The sequence below is a fragment of the Mustela nigripes genome, chromosome 5 (genome assembly GCF_022355385.1).
Source record: "Mustela nigripes isolate SB6536 chromosome 5, MUSNIG.SB6536, whole genome shotgun sequence".
NCBI lineage: Eukaryota > Metazoa > Chordata > Mammalia > Carnivora > Mustelidae > Mustela > Mustela nigripes.
In genome coordinates, this window is record NC_081561.1 from 6,403,770 (window position 1) to 6,427,202 (window position 23,433).

Consider the following 23,433-nt stretch of genomic DNA (forward strand, 5'->3'; position numbering starts at 1 on the left):
AGTGCCCTTGTAAATCAAACTCACCACACGGAATCTTTGGTGAGTTTGGAGTTCACGTTCCCATCTTCTTCCAGGAAGATGTCCATTTGCAAATTGGCATCATTATCATGGGCTGAGAAGTAATTGGTAACAACTCTTGCTGGTATCCCAAGGCATCGCAAAACTGCAGGAAAGGACAGGCCACAGTTAAACCCATCACCAAAATTTAATATATACATAGTGAACAATTCCTTCTCATAAAGGACTTCCTTCTTTACCCAAAAGAAAAGACCTTTGCCCATGTTTTATCCTCAAATGTTCCATACTGAAGAAGGGAGACTACTGTCAAGCTTTGGGACTGTGGACAGAAACCTTGCTATATTTTCATTCAGAATTAATGGAATAAAAGGACTAAAATCCTAATAATGGGGTTCTAATTGTTTAGTTGCTAATCATGCAATCACTTAAATAGTATTATTTTAGTCCCTCTGATGGGGACTGTGTTCCTGAAAATAAATTTTTTTAAAAACTCAGCTAGATTTTATTTATTTATTTGAGAGAGAGAAGGAGCACAAACAGAGAGAGTGGCAGACGGAGAAAGGGGGAGAAGCAGACTCCATGCTGAGTGGGGAGCCCAATTCAGGGCGTGATCCCAGGACCCTGAGATCAAGAACTGAGTCACAGTCAGAGGCTTCACTGACTGAGCCACACAGGTGCCCCAGAGAAAGACAAATACCACAGGATTTCACCCCTATGTAGAATTTAAGAAAAAAAAAAAAAAGAACAAAACAGATGGACATAGGGAAGGAAAGGAGAAATAAAATAAGATGAAATCAGAGAGGGAGACGAACCATAAGAGACCTTGAACTCTAGGAAATGAACTGAGGGTTGCTGGAGGGGTGGTGGGTGGGGGGATGGGTAACTAGGTGATGGGCTTTAAGGAGGACACGTGATGGAATGAGCACTGGGGGTTATATGCAATGATGAATCAATAAATTCTACCTCTGAAACTAATAAAAAATTTAACTGAAAAAAAAAAAAAGCAGCCCTCAGCTAATAGGAAGTTATAATAGAGGTCCTCAGTGGGGTTTGCTCTCCTGGCTGGAATTGGCTCTTGTGACACTTGGTGGAGGGTGACACCACAGATTCATTTTAATTGCTAGATAATAAATTACCTGGATGCATCTCTTGCCATATGTACCTATTGATTAAACTCAATCCAAATGCCCTCCCTGGCTCCCAGGATGCCAGACATCAGGGCTCATTGAAAATAATTCAGCTGACAATTTTAAGATTAATGACTTGGCTTGCCTTTTTTTCTTCAGAATAGTTTAGCATTTTTAACTAAAGGCTATCCACCTCCTTCAACAGAACAACCTTGGAAGTCCAAACTTGAGTCTGGTAGCATTCAAGTGTCCTCATTATCTGACTTTATCTTAATACCCCAAACAAAAATGATGGGCATCTGCTTCCTACTTCCATCTTCTTATATTGATTCACAGACCCTATTCAAGCCACAATTTTACCAGTAAGATGATTGGCACTCTAGCTCTATTTCTGGCTTACCACTAATTCACAGAATGAAAATTGTTCCAGACTTTGCCTGACCTCATAATTTTAAGAAAGATGAAGCCTGACACTGGGGCACCTGTACCTTCTTCCTTCCCACTTCCCTCTTGGGGTTCATTCTTACTCTAACTTCCCCACATGTTCTTCTGTTTTTTCGTAGCTTACCACCAAAGCCTGTTTTCAGGCATAGATCTGATGACCTTTTCATATAAAAGGCATAAGTGTTTGGAAGGTGTTCAGTATTTTATCTGGTTCTAAGCCTGAAGGAATTATGGTGGGATAGTCAAATTGTAGACAGCTGGAGGAAAGGCAGAGGGTCTTTTCTGTTTTTCTGGAAGCTTTTCCTAAGAGTGACTGCTCCCATCAAGCACCCTCTACATAGTCTGGGACTGTGAACAGAGAGGGGGCAGTAGCTACCTCTAATCATTAGCCCATCATGAATTTCAGCTTCTATCTGGAACCTCAGAGGCCAAACACCTAGGAGACTGGTAACACTGGACTTTATTGCTCTCAGGAAATATATTCCCTTATCTCTTGAGTACATTCAACTGGCTAAGAAAATAATCTTATTCAGTTTAATAACAGAAAAACAAAAGCACAAGAGGCATAATTTCTTCCCACTTGGATCACTGACTAATCTTGGACTGTCACAACTTTGAGCTAAAACTGCGAGGCTTCATGATGATTTAAAAAAAAAAAAATGGCCTCATCCTGGTTTCCAACCTCCAGCCCTTCCTTGACTTTTCTGATTAAAAGAAAAATGCTAACTAGGTAAAACATTCTTTATTAAGGAGCAAGCAGAAAGGACACTTCAACCTGAGCTTAATATTTTCTCCAAGGCTGTAGAAATGGCAAGTGAATGAAAATCATTACCAATGATGAAGACATACTGAAATAAATGTATTTTTAAAAATATTCACTGGATTAACAATAATATTGTCTGGTCCTAGACGGGCAAATGGCATTTCAAAAAATGATGCATGATGCTGAAAAGACTAATTCTGTTCCCATATGTTTTTCTCTATAGATTAGATGTTGGGTAGATTAAAAACCAGAAGGGAAAGTGGGGAGTAAAGATTGTTCATTAAGTTCTGATATGTAATTGCTCATGGGCATTGAGATTCCCATGTAAAAATGGAGTTGAAACCACCTGTCACAATCTCTCCCACAGCTACAGTAAAAATTAAGTGCATATATTTACAAAATTTCTCAGTGGAAAACAATGTGGTAAATAACAAGCTGTTAAACATATTTATAACATATAACATATTTATAACACTTTAATAATCAGTGTATACCTATTATTATTTATTATTTTAAATTTTGTTAATTTAATCTTTTTTAAAATATGAGGGGTTACTGAAAAGAAAATGGCATATCCTTTCCCTCACATCATTTCTTGGACCCAGGACCCCCATTTCTCTGGATGTCGAATGATGGATTAGGTAGGAAATAGTCCATCATTCTTTCTACAAAGATTCTGCAGTCAAAGAGAAACTATGAGCATATTTGGCCCAGTACAATTTAATTATGCATTGACTATATCCCAGAATAGCCATCTATAAATTCTAGAGAGCTAACAGGGTTGCTGGGTCTCTTCGCCAGTTTATAGATAAAATGTCTTGAAGTAAAATTCTCTTTACATTAAAAAAATGTTACTCAATTTTTTACTTACATGTATTAAAAACACCAGCAAAAACCCAGCACTGACCATACCGGACTGGATTCTTTGTACTCTGGTATTCCAACAGAATGTCAACACTTCCTGTCCAGGCTGATGGGGGGACACCATAGGCATAGACATTGTCCCAGGATCCAACAAGGACACCTTCATCATCTTTGGCGTTAACCTAAATGAGACCATGATGGTAAGAAGGAAGAAAAAACATATAGAAGGATTCTCTCCAGACTCTGAAATTAAGCAAGATAAGGCATCCAGTGCCTTCCAAATGTCCTGTATGATAAAAACAATCCTACTAATGTTCTGTTCACTGTTGTGTTGTCAGGGAAAAGTGATGCAATAACTAACTGTGCAAGAGAAAACCAAATAACCAAGACAGCTTCTCAAATAACATATTATTGTAATTAAGGTGGTGTTGAATAGCAGCTATGAAGAGTTGTAATGTCTTCTCTATATGCTTAGGAAAAGATAGGCACAGGACACTTGGTCTGGTTGGAGTCATGAGGAAGAGAGAAAATACAACTGCAAAAGAGGACAGTTCAAGTAGGGATCTTGCCTTTGCGGAAGGAACATTCAAAACTGACACATGACAAAAATGTATAGGTAGAGTGGGGAGTCCAAGGTCTCATGGTCTAATGAGTTTTGACTTTGAGGATTAATTGCAGGCTCTGACAAAGTAAATAGATATCATAGGAACCATTAAGAATTAATAAAAATCTAGATTTCCATGGATAACTTACAACATTTATTTTAAGCAAGTCACAATTACCAAGTATTTTCTTTATGATTGTTTAAGGGGACTAAGGTTTTGTAGTTTTGTTAAAAGATATCTGCATTTACAGGAAGGGCTTGGGTATTATAGTGTAAGTATGGGAGAGATTTAAAAACGGCAATCTTGAAGATTTGGGGAAATCTTGCTACACATTTAGAGCACGGTCTTCTGGTAGCAACAGACCTTAAGTGCAGGAACAAAGACCTTTTGTGTTTAGACATTAAAAAAGCTAAGAAGTAACCATTTCAAGGCATCATTTTTTGGGGGTGCATTATTGTATCTTACCTCTCTCGGTGTAACTTTCCTCATGTTTAATTATACTTAGAAGACTATCTAGATAACATGAAGTGGGAGTTTTTCCAAAAACTGACGCCTCTTCAACAACGTTTATGTGTTGACATGACAAGCATTTAGAGCCTTGATCCTCAGATTGTGGTCTGTGGACCAGCACCAGTGGCATCCCCTGGGAGCTTGTTTGGAATGCAGAATCCCAGTCTCTGCCACAGACCTACTAAATCAGAGTCTGCATTTTAAGAACAACATGGGGTGATTTCTGTGAGTGTTAATTTGAGAAGCAGGTTTAGACTATGCCAAGAAAACATTAGCAAGCAATGTGAAACACATGATTGAAGCAGGTGTGCTTGGATTATGAAAACCATAGTAGATATATTAGAACATGGGGACTTTATGTGCACTGACTTGCCAATTAACAGCTCAGCCTCAGCACTTGCACAGACCCCTTTCTTAGGCTTGCTGAGTTTAGTTGTATAGGAGTCTATTCTACCCCAATGGGTCATGAATTCATTGAAAGTAGAGATTTAAAAAAAAAAAAAAACCTATGTCTTTTTTACTTCTAGCAAGTATGAGCAAAGAGAATGTGTTCAATAGTGGTTGAATAACCACTTGTATATTCAACAAGCATGTAGTTATTGTTTATCTGAATAGGAATAAGACCTTCTCCCTGGGGAGAGATGAACAAGAAACGAATCAAGTAGAAGTAAAGTTTACTAATGTTAAGACAGAAAGATGTACAGGTAAGGTAGAAACACAAAGGAGGTGGTAATCAGTTTCATTAGGTTGGAGGGTTGTGGTGGTAGTGGGCTGAATAGGAGAAATTACATGAAAGTTAGGTCTTGAGTGGTTGAGGGCCATCTACACAGTGGAAACAGTTTGAATAAATGCTTGGTATCATAAAACAATATGGCAGGTTCAGGGACCTACTAGGAGTTCTACATGGGTGTTATGTAAATAGACCACATTGGGTGAAATATAAAATGCCAAAAGGAGACACTTAAAATGTGCTTCTACTGTGAATGACAAACCCTCTACTGAAATGTGAGATTTACTCTAGCACTGAGTGGCATTTCCCAAAGAGGGTGCTTCTGGAAAGTGTTCACTAGATCACCATTCAATTTGATTTAGACGTACTATTCCTCCCCCTTGATTCTGTCCCTTCAAGTTAAAGTAAAGGTAACTACTCAGTTGATTTGTTTAAAGTAGAAAAAGTAATTCTTTGAGATTTCTGAAGGACCTTGTTCAGCTAATTGTAAACTCACACCTTTGATGTAAAGTTTGACTTTATCCTATAACTATATGAAAATGACTGGAATGCAACAGGATTTAGTCAAACATTTTGGCTCTATTACTGATCAACACATCTCCTTGCAGCTGAATTGATTATTTAAAAATCTGTATCTATCATAATGAAGTGTGAAGAGTGCCCTGGTAGGCTATGATGTAGTTTGGTCTTTGTGGATAGGTAGATTCAAGTTTAACTCATATCTTTATCACTGAGAAATAAAATAGATCCTATGAATCTCAGAGGTAAAAGTTCCTAAATTATGATTCTAATGACTGACTTTCAAACAGATAGCCATTAACTAGAAGACTATTTATAGCATCTGGCTGAACCCAATCTGCTAAGGGGAAGAGAAAGAAAAAAAAAAGCTCTCTTATCTACAGACCTTTAAATTGTTAATGCTGAGTTGTTTCCTTGTTGCTAGATAAATCACAGGTCTCATTTATTAGCATTTGGTTGGATTAGCTACTGTTTTCTAATTAGAATATTGATTTCTGAGGGGCCCAGACACTGAAAGAAGGTAAGTCTTTGTGACACATATAAAGGGTTAAAGTAATACCTCCCTCCCTTAGACAAGATATGTTTGGGGAATAGCTCAAGGGCATCCTGGTTCTTTTTCATGCCACAATGGACTGTTTTAATACCCTGTCATGAACTTGGAGTTTGACCAGTGTCAGAATGAAAGTCCTGGAGTTGTTTCACTCACCAGTGAGTGTCTAGGAGATGGTATGAATGCAGGACTTCAGACAGGGAGTGTTAGCTACATTAAAGTTGCACTAGATTGTCTTCCCATAATACCTACAATATGGGAAAACTAAAAAACCAGGCCCCCCAACAGTCATTATCCGCAACCTCATTGGCATAACATAATTCAGTAAATTTCCAAAATCTGGTTCTAAGAAAAAAATGAGGATTATAGATTGGAATAGAGAGGCAGCACGGCTCAGCTACTGATCCTCATCTCCAGTTCTCAGAAGCCCACTGTCAAGTCCACAAAATCGTAAGAATTCTCATTTGTATTTCAGAATCTGGAAAGAAACTAGTGGAATTAAAAAGCCAATTTTTTTTCTTGTTCTGACCAGAACAGTGGAAACAACTGCTGTGGAGAAATGGGTGAGAGTGGGTCTGCGCCTCTAAAGAAGTAGACTTTCTGGGACTAGAATGGGAAAGTGACCTAAAGCATGAGAGTTACCCATCCCCCCATAAAAAATGAGATACATATCTAGTTAGGTGAGGTAGATTATCAGCTGAGAAATTTAGCAGAACCTTAAAAGAAAGAGCAGAGCTGAATATTCTAAAAGACATTCCCATCTCTTCAGCTCCCCTTCTCTCCCCACGCCAACCTTTCTTAGGGTACTTAAGAGTAGATGGAACAAAAAACATTGGCTTCAAGCTGTAGTTCAGGGAGAAAACTAATCTTAAGGGGAAAGTGTCAAGATTTCACTACACTGTATTAGAGCAAACAGGACACTTAGAGAAGAATTATGCAAATATGAACGTGAATAAAAAGAAAAGAAGCAGTGAGGAGGGAGGGACAGAGAGATAGAGAAGGAAAGAGGTGGGGAAGAGAGGGAGACAGAATATGAAAAAAAAACAATACTTAGGAGAAAATAAAATTAAGAAATGGAAAGAATTTTCTCACAATCTCTTGGGAGATCACAGACTTAAAGGACCAAATTGAGGACCAAATCACATGATTATGAAACCAAAAATAAAGTACAAACTATACAGAGTAGATACTGGTAGAAAATAAAATTAATGATGTGTACTAGGTGTTGGCTAATTGAATTTAAATAACAATAAAAATTAATGACAGAAGAAAAGCTTGAGGTAAAAGAAATACTATGGAAAATATAAAGAGAAGACGTTATTTGGAAATGAGATAATAGTAATGGAAAAAAGGATGATACAACATATGGATAATTAGTAGGTTCAAAATAGAGAACCCATCAATGCAGTATCTGATGGTTCAGTTGGTTAAACATCTGACTCTTGATTTTAGCTCAGGTCATGATCTCAGGGCGGTGGAATCAGGCTCTGAGTTGGGCTCTGAGCTCAGCGCAGAGTCTGCTTTAGATTTTCTCTCTCCCTCTCCTTCTACCCCTCCCCCTGCTCAAGCTCTCTCTCTATAAATAAACAAATAAATAAAATCTTAAAAAATTGAGAACCTAACAAATGAGGCAGAAGATATATTTCTGATATAATATAAGAAAATTTTACTTGAGGAAAAATTGAATCTATACCTTGAAGGAACAATCTGTGCTCCAATGTAATTTGATGCAGAATTCTTGTTGCTTAGGAACTTTAATTAATTAAGTTATTTGAACTTAAGAATAAAGAAATAATTGTTCAGTCATACAGGCAGAAAACGCAAATTAGCAACAAAGGAGGAAATAACGCTGCCTTTAGACAGCTCCATGGCACCATTCAACGGCAAAACACAGTCAATCAATATTTGCGCAGTCTTGAGAAAAAGAAAGGTTGACCCAAGAATCTTATGCACAGCTAAGAGGTTCTGTAAGTATAAAGGCAGCCAGCACTCATTTTCAAACATGAAGAATATCAGGGAATTTAGTACCCATTAAAACCAAACTACTTGAAAAGTGATATCAAGATAATTAAGGGATGAACCAAACAAAGAACCCATGAACAAAGATGCTGTGGCAAAAGAGCCAGTGATGAGAAAAACCCCATATAAGTTTAAAGACCTTTGGGAATTGTAGTATCACAATGAATATGAATTTTAAAACTTGGTAATATGATAATAACAATCTTAAAAAAATTAGAGATGAGGGAGATAAGAGGGAGAATGAAAATGCTGATGTTTTAATGTGTTGGGCTTTCTTAGTTAATTGGCATCATCTAAAATTAAAACATAATCTAAAAATAAATAATTAATCTATTCTTTTAATGGTTTAATGGTTTTTATAAATGATCTTAGATCTGTTAAGAAATAGTATTTCTTGTAGTAAAGAAACATTTATTTGACATTTAACGATGTCTTGTTGCAATTCAGATTTTTATTTCTGTGAAAGCAAAATTTAATGAGATTAAATAAAACTTATAATTAAATAGAATTTGAGTACAATAGACATAATGCTTTTGAATTAAATAGCATGACACTATTTGGCATAAAGGTAAGCAAACAAACCAATAAAACACAATAGAGAACAGAGAAATAGACTTTAGAAATACAGTTAACTAATTTTTGACAAAATCATAAAGATAATTTCATGATCAAAGGATAATCTTTACAACAAATGGTGCTGGGACAATTGGATACTCATATGCAGAAATGAACATTGATTCATACTTTATGCCATATAAAAATATCTCAGAATGGATCATGTACCTAAATATAAAACCTAAAACTATAAAACTTCAGAAGAAAACAGGAAAAAAATAATTTTTATAGCCTTTGGTTAGGCAAAGATCTCTTAGCTATAATACCAAAAAGAAAAGAAAAGAAAAGAAGAGAAAAAAATAAAAGAAAAGAAAATGATTCATAAGGAATATATTTACAAATTGGAATTCATCAGATTATGGACTTTTGCTCTTTAAAAGACATCATTAAGAGAGTGCAAAGGTAAGTCCAGAGTGAGGGAAAATATTTACAAATCACACATGATAAAGGACTCGTATTCAGAATTTGTAAAGAACACTAGAAACTCAGTAATAAGAAAATGAGAAAATTTAAACCATGGGCAAAATATTTGAACAAGTACCACATCAAAGAAGATACATGGATGGCAAACAAATGCAACTAAACATGCTCAACATAATTAGCCAGAAGGAAATGCAAACTAAAACCACAATGAGATAATATTATACACCTATTAGAAAGTCAAAAATTAAAAAGACTGATCATATCAAGTGTTGGGGAAGATGTGAATACACGGGACTCTCATACACTTCTGGTGGTGATGTAAAATGGTACAACCATTTTGGCAGTTAAAAGTTCTACCAAAATCTTTACAAAACTAAACATATACCTATCATATGACCTAGCAATCCCACTCCTAGGTATTTAAGAAAAAAAAAAAAAAGGCTTATGTCTATGTAAAGGCTTTTGTATGAATAGCCCTAGCTTTATTTGTAAGAGGAAAAAACTGGAAACATCCCAAATACCCAACAAGTAAGTGGATAAACAAATTGTGGCTCTTCTATATGATGGAACACGAGTCAGCAAGAAGAAGGAATACAAACATTAGTATGAACGAATCTCAAAATGAGATAAAGAAGACTGAAAAAAGTTAAAAAGAGTACATACTGCATGATTTCATTTATGTAAAGTTCTAGAAAATATAAATCAATGTGAATGATGGAAAGCAGGGGAATGATTGCCTGGGGATGGCAGACAAAGCAGAGACTTGTCAAAGGAGAAATTACAAAGGAACTTTCTGGGGAGCGACACAGATGTTCATTATTTTCATTTTGGTGATGATTTCATGGATGCATCAAACTATCAAAATGTGTTCTTTCAATATGTGTGTTTTATTGTATATTAATTATATCTTTAAAAAGCTATAAAGAGTAAATGTAACACTTTTTAAAGTAGCATCTATAGTATAATATCATTATGATTTTAAAACAACATTTACCTCTTAAATATCTATGTTTCTACTTGAAATGATATACATCAAATATTAATAATGGTTATTGCCTGGTGGTACAATTTGGGTTGATTTTTTTTAATTAAATTTATTTCTTTTCAGCATAACACAGTATTCATTGTTTTTGCACCACACCCAGTGCTCCATGCAATCCGTGCCCTCTCTAATACCCACCACTTGGTACCCCAACCTCCCACCCCCCGCCACTTCAAAACCCTCAGATTGTTTTTCAGAGTCCATAGTCTCTCATGATTCACCTCCCCTTCCAATTTCCCCCAACTCCCTTCTCCTCTCTAACTCCCCTAGTCCTCCATGCTATTTGTTATGCTCCACAAATAAGTGAAATCATATGATAATTGACTCTCTCTGCTTGACTTATTTCACTCAGCATAATCTCTTCCAGTCCGGTCCATGTTGCTACAAAAGTTGGGTATCCATCCTTTCTGATGGAGGCATAATACTCCATAGTGTATATGGACCACATTTTCCTTATCCATTCACAATTTGGGTTGATTTTTTTGAGGAAAAATTTATTAAAGATTTTCATCTTTAAATTTTTTCTGAATTGTCTAAGTTCTTTTTAAAGTTCTATTTCTTTCAAAAATATTTTATTTATTTATTTGAGAAAGTAGGAGAGAGAGAGAGCATGAGCAAGGGGAGGGGCAGAGGGAGAGGGAGAAGCAGATTCCCCTGATGAGCAGGGAGCCTGATGTGTTGCGGGACTTGATCCCAGAATCCCAGGTTCATGACCTGAGCCCAAGGCAGATGCTTAACCAACTGAGCCATCCAGGCATTCCAAGCATTATAACATTATAATCTACTGTGTCCAATTCCTGAAGTAGGAATAAATATGTACATATCTGTATATTTACATATGCACATATGAAGAAAAATATATATAGATACTTATGTATAACTAAATATATATGTATTTATATTATATTTATAATATATATTATATTTATATATGTATATTTATATAATATAAATATATATATAAATATATATGTATATATATGAATATATACATATATGTGGATATATACACATATATATCCATGTATATGTATATATCTATTTAGATCTATGTATATAGATACATACATGTACATACATGTACATATAGATATGTATACATCTATTTATATCTGTATTTATATATTATATTTATATATCTATATAGATATATACATATATCTATATATTTATATCTATATATTATATTTATATATTTATATGTGTGTATACATATATATATTTTTTTAGTTTTTTAAATGTTTAGAAATTTCTCATGTATGTACCTTAGGGGAAAGAATAGTTAAAATTCATTCTGTGCTCAGTGGTGTGGGGTATTTCTGAATTCCAGGCTTAGACCCATGGGGAGTGATTACACTGGATTTGTTCAATATGGGGAAAGGCAGAGGCAATGTTCCTTGAGGCTAATGATTTAGGAACTGAGCCATCAGTGACTGGAGACTGTGGGAAATCCAGTCAGGAATTCGTGCTTTCAGGGTGAGAAGCCCGAATGGGATGGGATGACTGCAGGAGGACTACCCTTTGCTTGGTATTTTTTAGGTACCAAAGGTATTGTACATGGTATTTTATGTAAAGGTATTTTTCTTATACTGTGTGCACATTGTACATGGCTTGATGAAATAACTTTTCTTTGTTATATTCTGTTGTTTCATTGTTAAAAGTTATGTTTTCATAAAGGCTAGGATTTCTGTGACTCTTGTAGAATGCAGTTTTATGCCTAATCTTGTTTATAACAATTTCTCGAAGACCACTGGATATAAATTTTGGGAAACATGAACTAGTTTCAAGACGAAGAGTTAAATTTGGGAAGGAAAATAATTATTTCTTGAGTGAAATTCTTTCCAGGTTTTGTGAACCACAAGCCCCCAGCTACAATCTGGTGGTGATCAATCTTAGCTGTAGGTGAAATGGTGTAGTAGATGTCAAATTGTGCCCATGACACTTTAGGGATTTGCAAAAGCAGCTCAGTGGTCATTGTGTTGGGTGGTGGAGGAGGAGATGATTGGTGGTAGCTTCAGGCACCATCTCTTTTCGATGACAAGAGTTTCTTTCTTTCTTCTTTCTTTCTTTCTTTCTTTCTTTCTTTCTTTCTTTCTTTCTTTCTTTCTTTCCTTATTTCTTTTGTATTTGGGTTCAAGTGATATTTGCTTAAAAAAGAAATCATGCCAAAAGTAAAATCTGAAAATTCATTCATTTGGAATGTAGAGATCTGTTTCTTGTGTCTTCCGTGTCATTTGTCAAGTGATGTGGTGAGCATGAGGGAGATGAACAAAGGCATGCAAGAACTCTATTTCCTCCCTTGTCTGGATCTCATCTTTGATCCTTTTGGGGGCTTTCATAACACCTCTAACAGCTAGGATTTTGATCCAAAGAATAAGAAAGCCATCTATTATCTCCTTGACTTTTATAGTGGTGGACTTAACAAACTCTTTTCTGCCTTGGTGCTTTTAGCAATGTCATCTTCTCTTTCTGGAATATCCTTCCATACTCAAACCCTTTCTTTATATGGTGCATGCCTACTCATTCTTTGCAACTCAGCTGGTTTCATTCTGCAAATCTTTAGCTATCACTTTGATTTTGATGTCCTCTCTCCCTGTTTGTACAGTATTCTTTGCTTTGTAATGCTCTCCTATTTATCATATTGCCTTGTGTCATTGGTTGATTGTCTTTGCTCTCATTGTGAGGATGGAAGATACAACACCGTTTGACTCTGTATCCTCAGTACCAGCCCAGAGTGAACACTCAATAAGTTCTGCAGAATGAATAGATATGGTATCAGTGGAAGGTGGTTGTAGGTCACTTTTTAATATTTCTTAGATCAGGGCAAATGGGTGAATCAAAATGTAACAGATATTTTGCTGAAATTGAGAAATTGTTTCTAAAATTATACAGAAATGAAAAGGATCTAGAATAACCAAAACAGCATTGAAAATGAAGAAAAAAATTTGGAGGACAGCCTGATTTTGAAGATTTACTGTAACAGTACAGTAATCAAGATAGTATGGTATATAAAGACAAACATAGATCAATGGTCGAACAGTGTCTAGAAATAGATCAAATATAGTTATTTGATTTCCAACTGTTATCAAAGCAATTCAATGGGGGAAAAGATAGTCTTTTCAACAAATGAAAGTCTTTGTGACAAATGAAATTTTTCCCAACAGGCTTTTCAACAAATGGTACTGAAATAAATGGATAAACCAGGGAAAAAAATTTAAACCTTGACCCCTACCTCACACCACACAGAATGATAACTCAAGATGGATCATAGACCTAAATGTAAAAGCTGAAATTATAAAGCTCCACCCCCCCAAATACAGAATTTCTTCATGACCATGTGGAAATAATATCACTTCCTCAGGAGGATTCTTTTTAAAAAGTTTAAAAACTGAATTTCATAAAATTTTAAAACTTTTGTTCCTTAAAATGCACTATTAAGAAAATTTAATGGCAAACTGTACTCTGGAGAAAATACCCTCTATACTCATATGACAAAAGGTATGTATTCAGAATATATAATATATAGACAGCCACTACAACTCAATAAAAAGACAAACAATCTAGTAAGATATTGGACAAAGACTTGAAAAGATACCACACTAAAAGGTTTTTTGAATGGCCAATAAATGCATGGGAAGGTGCATTTATCATCATCAGTCACCAGAAAAATACAAATTAAAACCCCAAAGAGATACCACTATACTTCTGTTAGAATGGTTAAAATTAAGGAAGCTGAAACACCAAAAGGTGAAACTGTAGAAAAACTGGAACTTTCATGTATTTCTGCCAGGAATGTAGGTGGTTCAATTACTTTAGACAACTGGCAGATCCTTACAGAGTTAAACATATATAGACCCCATAACCGTGACATGACACCTTTGTTACTTGCCCCAGAGATATGAAAACATATGTATAAAACTTGTACAAGAACATTCATAGCAACTTTACCCATAATAGCTCCAAGTTGGAAATATCTCAATGGCCTTCAACAGGTGAATGGATAGACAAATTATGATAGAAAATACAATGAAATGCCACTTAGCAATAAAAAGGAACACATTAAAGACACATGCAACAACTGGTTGAAAAAACAAGCCAGCTCCAAAGGGTGCTGTATGAACCCCATTATACAAAATTAAAGAACAGGCACTGTTGCAAGAAATCAGAACAGTGATTGCCTATGCGAGTGTGGATTGGCTAGAAGAAAGCACAAGGGAAATTTCTGGGCTGAAGATCATGTCTCTATTTTGGTGATAGTGATTCCCTCAATCAAAACCCACTGAAATTTGCATTTAATATGCATTTCACTATATGTAAATTTTATTTCAAGAAAGAAACAACTCATGAATCAACCCTAACCTATATTGTGAAGCATATAACCACTGTTATGCAAATGGAATTTGTATATATACTCCACACAAGCTCTGACAGGGGTGGGTAATTAGATTCATTTTTCATGGAAACCATTACAACTAGAGATTATTAACCTTGTTCCCTTAGTAACTGAGGATCCTTACTCGGCCAAAACATATTTTACTAATTGATAATCATGAAAGAAAGAACCAAATGTGGACCGAGAGAGAGAGCCTGGGATTTTAAGCTCTTCGACTGTCTGCTTTTGTCATTGTTATACCACTGTTGCATGGTCTAGGGTTGGTATAGAGAAGCCTCCAAAAATACCTGAATGAAAGAAATAGATAGATGAGAAATACAAAAAAGCAGGGTAGGAAGAGGAAAGGAGAAGGCTGTCAGGGAGGAGGGAGAGGAAGGAAAGGGCACAAAGGAATCCGAAAGTGCATAACACTGTGTGGCATACCTTAAAGTCTTTGCTGCATTGGATCCGTCCACCCTGGGGTGGCTCTCCTAGAAGAGCAGAGCAGCCCCAACTGCACAGCTTGGGGTGGGGGTGGGGAGTGCTGAAAATCATCCCCGTGTTTCAGAAATAGCCTATGTGATTATGAAATAGATGCAGCCTTGAAACCTCATTCTGGGAAAGCAATTCAGGGAGAGCAGACATTTAGATTGACTACGATTATCACATTGGAGAGATGGTTGGTAATAAACGTCTGTTTTCCTCCAAAAATATGGTGACAACAGGCATAAGAAATGCAACCTTAATAATTGAGAAATCAAGCTGTTTGCCCACAAATGGAAACTTCATTACATTGCTGACTTTTACCATTAGAGAAAAAAATGATGTCAGTTCATTGTCCTCTTCCCACCACCCCCAGATCTAAAAGAGAAGGACCGAATCAGACAGAGCTTTTAAAAGGCATTATATTTGTATCTAAGGAGCTCATGCGATAGAGAAAGAGGACAGGCAGAGAGGATAAATCCAAGGAAATATAACACTGTGTATGGAAGGTTGAAGTCAGACAACCTAATATCCATTTCCAGTTCCTCCAGTGACCTTGGGCAAGTCGTTTAACTTCCTGATAGCCAACGTCTTCATTTGCATGCAGTTTGTTTATGGAATGAATACAATTTCTCAAAAGTGGCCATGAAAATGACTCTGCTGGGTAGATTCTATTCTCCCACTGGCTTCCAATGTATTTGTTAACTGTAAACAATTCTTCAAAAAGCAAAAATGAAAATCCCTAGTCACCTAATAAGGTGACAGTATGGTAGCATGTTTAGTTTAAAATCATGATTGGATTGCTTGGTCCTTCCTGAACTTCTAGGAGTGCCTCCCATGCTGAGGGAAAATTTGATTCCAAATTTAAGGGTTTAATTTAGAACTAGGATGTTAGTCTTTTATGCTGTTGGACTATAATAATATTTTTCATTAATTCTAATCTGTAGGTTCTCCAAAACTGCCATCACGGATTGAGGTGTGTCATCATTGGAAAAGCGATAAAGAGTGGGAGAGGTCTCTTTTTCTGCTATACCAAAATGAAGAATGTCATGCCTGACATTCCTGGGCCTGAATCATAGAGAAAAAAAGAAAATACAAAAGCCAAATCAAATCCATCATGAAGCCTAGCTCTGGCAATGGTCACCAGCCCGGAAATTTTAACTCAAGGGCATCTGTAAAGTTAGTAATGCAGATGGGTGTGTGCCATTGCCACTTTTCCAAAACACCACAAGGAAGTAGTATCTTCACCTTTACAAAGGTGGCACCAATCACATTCAGTGTACTCTTACTGATTATCTGCACTGATACCAGCACTATGGCCACCATTCAAAGTTCTGATTGGCAATAATGTAAATTTTTGACACAAGAATGGGGAAACAAATTATTATTACATATTCATGGTTTTTCAGTAGATGAAAAGTTTCCAAAAATAAGATGCATATGGGGAAATGTGAAAAACTCCACAGTGGTGGCATGACAGAAGACAATGGTCATTGAGCACCTAGGTCCTCAATTCGCCCCAATACAGGCAGTTTTAGCTGCTTATAAACCAAAGGCTCAGCTAGATGGTGCCTTTTAAATTTTTATTTTATTTTAAAAATAAAACTCTTAGGGAACTATGCTATTGTTGCCCTGTATAATTAGGGAATAGATTTCATGTTTGTATCTCTGACTTCACAATTTATTTGGGACAACGAAGGATGGAATTTCTAACCCAGGTGAATTTTTAAATGTAATTTGAGTAGTCATACTAGTTTGTTGCTTGGAGAGGTTTGCTTGATGTGAAACCTACAGTAGGATGCCAAAGTCAACAATTGGAGGAAAATAAAAGCATGGTTTTGTAGTAAGCCTCTTGTGGAACTGCTTGGCAAGCTATAAAAGAAGTGATGTCAGTACTTTTTTTTTTTTAATGCATGCAAAGAAAAAAAAACTTTCTAAATACTAGAACAAAGAGAAGTGAAAGCAAAATGGGTAAGGTAAACAATAGCTCTATTTTCAGCTTATCCACGAGATCATGTATGCCAAAGGACCAGAAGCTCTGGAGTCTGCCTTGTCTGCAAGTTCTACAGCCATGCGTCTTGTATTGGGCCCTACAAAACTCCAGGACCCACCTCCAGTTGTGGTCAATTTGATTTACTAGCTGGAGTTCAAGATTCTTTTACAACACTAAAGAGTACACCAAACATCAATTGGTTAAAAAAAGTTCAAACTTGAGTTAGTTCCCAAAAGGCATAGTCAGAACAGGGTATTAATGGGGATTAATGATGGCACTGTGGTTCGATATTAGCAAAAGACCAGGGTTAAAAATAAATGTGGATATCTCAAGGGAAGCAGGAAAGTCCAGGCTGGCAACAGTATAAAGACTAGAATTTTAAAATATGAAACTATGTTGACATTTCTCTCCTCTGTCTCTTTCCAAAATTTCCCAATATTGTCACATTATTAATATTGTTATTAATATTGTTATTGAATTATGCCCCTAGAGGAACAAATTACCCCCAACTACATTTTCCTGTAGTGCTTTTGGCAACTGGCTCTTCGAGTATAATTTCCACCTCAGAGAAGGGTTTCCATGAATAATAGCATAGTTTATTATTGCTGTGGGCTCTTGTCAGCCATTCTTCTAGCTCTTTGTCCAATATCCCAACACTTGCTAGGCCAGTGTTTAGTCCTGGGAAAACTCCATGCAAAGCATGAGAGATTTGGTTTCCCATACAACCCTATGCTTATTTCATCAGAGAATATACCATGTTGTGTTGACACATTCTACTCATCAGCCTGTCTTTTCTATTAAACTGTTAGGTCTTTGAAGGCGGACATTATGTTTTATCTACACTGTACCCGAGTATCTAGACTGGTAGGTTCTCAAAGGTTCTCAACAAGTACTTGTTGAATGAATGAGTTAACATTGAGTGTTTTACTACTATCTGCACCATCATAACAATCACTACCACCATCACCAACATGGTCATTCCATGACCATAATCATCACCACCACCATCATTGACACCATCGTCAACAACCAATACCACCATCAAACAATATTTGGTGCTTATCCTCTTTGGAACTCTCTCCTGAGGGACCCAATGCCTCTAGCTATTTAGAATTTTCTGGTTTACACCTTTTTTCATTTATTCCATTTTTTCATTTATTCATTTATTCTGGATGTTCTGGATGCCATTTGCTTGATGTTGGTTGTTGTTGTTGTTGTTTTCCCTAGGAGACAGCTACTTAACTTGATGTTGTAATTGTATTATAGTACTAACGTGTTGGTAGTGGCCTTCTAAGGTAATATGATCTGACAGCAAGAACACTATTTAGTTCCAGTTCAGCCATTTATTTGTTATGTGACCTTAAGGGACATCATTTCCAAGGGCTTCTTCCCCTATCAGACTCCTGGAGAGTCTTGCAGATTTCATGTACTGGTACTGTGTGCATTTCAACACAGATTTTCTGTTGATAAACTCTCAACGCAAAAGAGGGAACCTGTATGGAGGTGAAATATTAGGGATTTCACAGAAAATAAACAAGTGGTATCCACAACAGTGGCCACTCAACCAGCAGTTTATCTCCCTGGAGAGCTTCTCTGCCCACAGTTTCTGCCAGATCCAGTCAGTCGTGGGACAGGTAACCTAACCACCCAGCTGCCAGGCTATACTGTCATTGCCTTTCCCCTTTCCCAGAACTGTGTTGTTTTTGTCTCAGATGGCATAACATACTGTTCGGATAGTCTGAAAGAGGCTCAGAGTCCATGCCTGGTTTCTTCACAGTGATTCAAGGCCAGCAATGGGATGCTTTATTAATGCCCTGTGAGCAAAATGAATTTTCAGAAGGCACAAAGCATCCTTCTACAATTTTCCTGGCACATTTCCTGGCAATTGTTCTGGTGGGGCCTGTCACATCAGATTTGAGGTAGAAAGAAAACAATAATCACACAATGTAATTTAAAGGAGAAAGTATAACTTTGGGCAAGTTTCTTCTTTTTTCTAACTTCCTCTATTTAAAATTTTTCTCTCTTCAGTCAGTTTGCAGTGTGGCTTTGGTAAAATGTACCACTCAGTATTTAGAAGGGCCTAAATAAAAGTCAGCTTATGTAAGGTTATAATATCTCAGACCCAATGCACCAACAATGAGATTATAGGACTTTTAGACTTTCTTTCTCTTGCAAAAATCCAGTAGCCCAAGGCTGTCCAGATTGTCATAAACTTTTCTAGTTTTCACATCAAAGTGAAATAACAGCAACTCAAAATGAGGACAAAAATAAGATACTGAATTTATAAAGGAAAAAAACAGAAGAAAGGAGAACATTGGTTTGAAGAATAAAAGGATATATGTGCTACCACTGGGAATAGCAAACGTGGTTTGAGCAGAGAGACAAAATTTTGTTTTAAGAATGAAGTGAGGCCTGGAGAGGTTGAGTGATTTGTCCTGAGTCACATAGTAAGTTTGTGGTAGAGTCAGAGCTGAGGGTTCTGATCTGACATGGGCCAGAGCTCTTCCCATATGATGCTACCTCCACTTTTGTTTCAGTAGAGAAACGAAAACAAGCAGGTGTTGATTTTTTAAAATATATTTTATTTATTTATTTGATAAAAAGAGTGAGCGAGAGAAAGCATGAGCAGGTCGGTGAGTGGGGGGAGGTGCAGAGGGAGAGGAAGAAGCAGACTCCCCGCCAAGCAGGGACCCCAGTGTGGAGCTCAATCCCAGGATGCCAGATTCATGATCAGAGGTGAAGACAGACACTTAAACAACTGAACCAACTAGGTTCCCTGAAAAGCAGCAGGTTTTGAATGAGTTAAGGAGGGTGAGAGGAGAAGGTTATGTCCATTGCATAGACTGGGAAACTGAATCACAGGAAGGTTTAGTGCTGTGGTCCTCAATGGGGATAGTTTTGACCCCCAGGGAACATTTGGAAATATCTGAAGCCATTCCTGGTTGTCACAACAGGTGGTGGAAGGTGCTACTGTCATCTCTAGGGTAGAAGCCAGGTATGCAGCTAGAATCCTCTTGTGCCCAGACCAGCCCCAACAACAAGGAACTATCCAAGGTCATCGACACTGGACAATAAAGATTTTTATCTGGGGATTATGCCCTCAACATTCAGATTTATATTACTATTATTATCATTAGAAATTTTTCACACCTGAATTATTGTCTGTACTCATTTAGCATTACACACCCACCAAATCCCTGCAAATCCCTGCGATCTTCAGTGCTAGACTTTGTCATGACACAGTAGGCAAACTTGTCTTTGGGGCCTCAATCATCTGCTCCTGCCTCTTGCTGCTACTGGGGCCTCTTCAGGTTGCTCATTCCAAATCCTTTGTGGCAGAAGTTGATCCCAGGAAACTGAACTGAAGTCAGTGCCGTACCCATCCCAGAGAATTTGCATGTCACCATGTCTGGCTGTTCTAGCACTGGTATCCTGTGAAAGGAATTTCCAGCCTTTGTGATCAGGCTGGGCAGATATATAAGAAGAATTCCTAAAATACCCAGCAGCAGCCTCTGTTCTTCCTGCCGACGAGGCCAGCCCCCTGAGAAACCAGGCACAGGCTCCTCTGCCTTGGCATCGATGTTTTGACTGGACTCAAGCAACTTCAGAGCATTTTCTTTCTGGGCTTTCTTAACACATCTCATATTTTAAGGCAAATTTTTGAGAAATTTGAGGGGGATCTTTGTTTTGTTTTTCTTTCAGTTTTTGTTTAACTTCACTCAACAATTTCAGGATAGATATCTAAAATTTGTGAACAGGAGAGGAGCTGCCTAAATGACCAGAATTTTCAGACGCTCAATATTTCACTTCCTAAAATCATTATAACTGAATAGATTTTGAAAGATTTACAGAGCTCTTCTAAGGATTAAAGGAGAAAATGCATATGAAAAGGCTTTGAAAACTATCAAACATGTATTTTGTGTATGTAAACAATAATGGGGGTGGAAACAACTACTGTCCAAGATAACCCAGGATTAAACAATCAACAAAATGTAAAGAAAACATTCAGAATAGGAGAAGATATTTGCAAATGACATATCTGATAAAGGGCTAGTATCCAAAATCATAAAGAACTTATCAAACTCAGTACTCCCTGAAATAATCTAGTTAAAAAATGGGCAGAAGACATGAACAGACATTTTTCCAAAGAAGATATTCATATGGGTAACAGACACAGGAAAAGATGCTCATCATCAGGGAAATACAAATCAAAACTACAATGAGATATCACCTCACACGTGTCATAATGGCTAAAATCAACAATACAGGAAACAATAGATGTTGGTGAAGATTGGAGAAAGAGAAAGAAACAGAGAGAAAATTTGTTTTTTTAGAAAAGCAACTCTCAAACTGTTGGTGGAAATGCAAATTAGTACAGCCACTGCAAAAAACAATATGAAGTTTCCCCAAAAGGTTAAAAATAAAGCTACTTGATGATCTAGCAATTGTACTATTAGGTATTTATGCAAAGGATACAAAAATATTGATTCAAAGGGACACATGTACCCAGATGTTTATAGCAACATTATCAATAACAATCAAATTATGGAAAGAGCCCGAATGTCCATTGACTGATGAGTGGATAAAGAAGATGTGGTATATATAATGAAATATTACTCAGCCATCTAAAAGAATGAAATCTTGCCATTTGCAGTGATGTAGATGGAGCTAGAGTGTCTTATGCTAAGGGAAATGAGTCAGTCAGAGAAATACAAATACCATATGATTTAATTCATATGTGGAATTTAAGAAACAAAACAGATGAGGGTATGGAAAGGGTGAAGTTAAATAAAATCAATATTGTTCATGCAAACATATTAGAATGAGAATGATGGTATGCATAATGTCTTCCCTACTTATCTCACGCAATTAATGTGAAGAATTAACTACAAACTATAAGCTAAACTAACTTTCATAAACTATGAAAGCCCTATGGTGAGGTATTATTATAATAGAAGCTAGGATTTAGACTCATTTACTTCTTTATTCTTACAGTGGGTGTGAAAATGGAGAAAAGCTATATATTGCAATTTTCTCTCTCTCTCTTTCTCTTTTTTTTTTTTTGTGTGTGTGTGTGCTCCTTGATGTTTCTTTGTTTGATCAATAGATTATAGTTGTGACATTTTGTCGTGGTCACTCCTCAGTCCCAAGGCAAGAGAGTCTAAGAATAAGTGGTCTGTGGTATCATGTCATCTATCACCATTTGTCTGAAGCCAAAGAAACATATAGTACTGAGATAAGATTTTGTTTCATAGCATTTGACAAGTCCAGGGAATTCAAATAAAAGTTTAAGTATAAGTCATCATTTCAACAACTCTTAATGAACTGGCATCTATACTGAGGCAAATGATGTGTAATCAACATAGTAATCAGTAATTGCTTACCATTGCAGACCCAACACGGCTGACTTTGATGGGATTCCCTCTACCAGAAAGATCCATCTCTGCTTTGTCCATCACATACAGGCAAGCATCAAGGATGCCATCTTCAAACTATTTGGGAAAAATTAAAAAATAAAATGAAAAATATAAAGAAAGAAAAAAGAGAAACTACTTAATGTCCACTCTGCAAGCCCAACATTCTCTGCAAAAAAAAAGAAAAAAAAAGGAAAGCACAGCCTTAATGTTTAGAGAAGCACATTTCCTAAAAAGTAATCACCCATAATCTTTAGTATGAAATATTAAAGTAGGAGGAAGAAAACATCTTCCTTTGTTTTTCAGTAAAATGGATAAAAACTTAAAAGCAAGCTAGAAACATAAATAGAACTACTGGAGAGCTGGTATACTCAAGGATCATGAACTGACTTGAAGTTTTTCAGAAAACTGTGTAAATTAATTTAGAAGATTTCTTCAACATGTGGGCTCTGGTGCCAAAGGCAAAGGAATGTACCAAAGGATGTACCAAAGTCAGGCCAAAGTTTTGAGACCTCAAAAATAACACAAATCCTTGCACATCTCAAAAATAAATGGCTCTCAGGTGTGTCATAAGGAGGTATTTCAGACCTGTATACCTTGCATTGATAATAGTAGGATACCTTGTGTCATGAATGATTGTCCAAGTTTTTTCCTCTTTTAAAATAAGGGAGACTCCATGGTCTCTTTATCTTAAAGTCTTAAAAGACTCTACCTTTTAAAACAAGGTGAACTTGATCTATGTGTCTGTTTTTGTGCCAGTACCATGCTGTCTTGATGATGACAGCTTTGTAATAGAGCTTGAAGTCCGGAATTTTGATGCCACCAAAGTTGGCTTTCTTTTTCAATATCCCTTTGGCTATTCGAGGTCTTTTCTGGTTCCATATAAATTTTAGAATTATTTGTTCCATTTCTTTGAAAAAGATGGATGGTACTTTGATAGGA

At 36.5% G+C, this 23,433-nt stretch overlaps 1 protein-coding gene across 2 annotated transcripts in view; it reads right to left on the reverse strand.

The window, feature by feature from the left end:
- The window catches only part of F13A1 (coagulation factor XIII A chain), a 169,274-nt gene that overhangs the window by 69,218 nt on the left and 76,623 nt on the right, over positions 1-23,433 (reverse strand). For both annotated transcript variants that reach the window (XM_059399386.1, XM_059399385.1), the window contains exons 6-8: positions 22,462-22,569; positions 3,224-3,398; positions 25-163 (exon numbers count right to left, since the gene is read on the reverse strand). In XM_059399386.1, the coding sequence (XP_059255369.1) occupies positions 25-163; positions 3,224-3,398; positions 22,462-22,569 (422 nt within the window). The remainder of the gene's footprint in view (positions 1-24; positions 164-3,223; positions 3,399-22,461; positions 22,570-23,433) is intronic.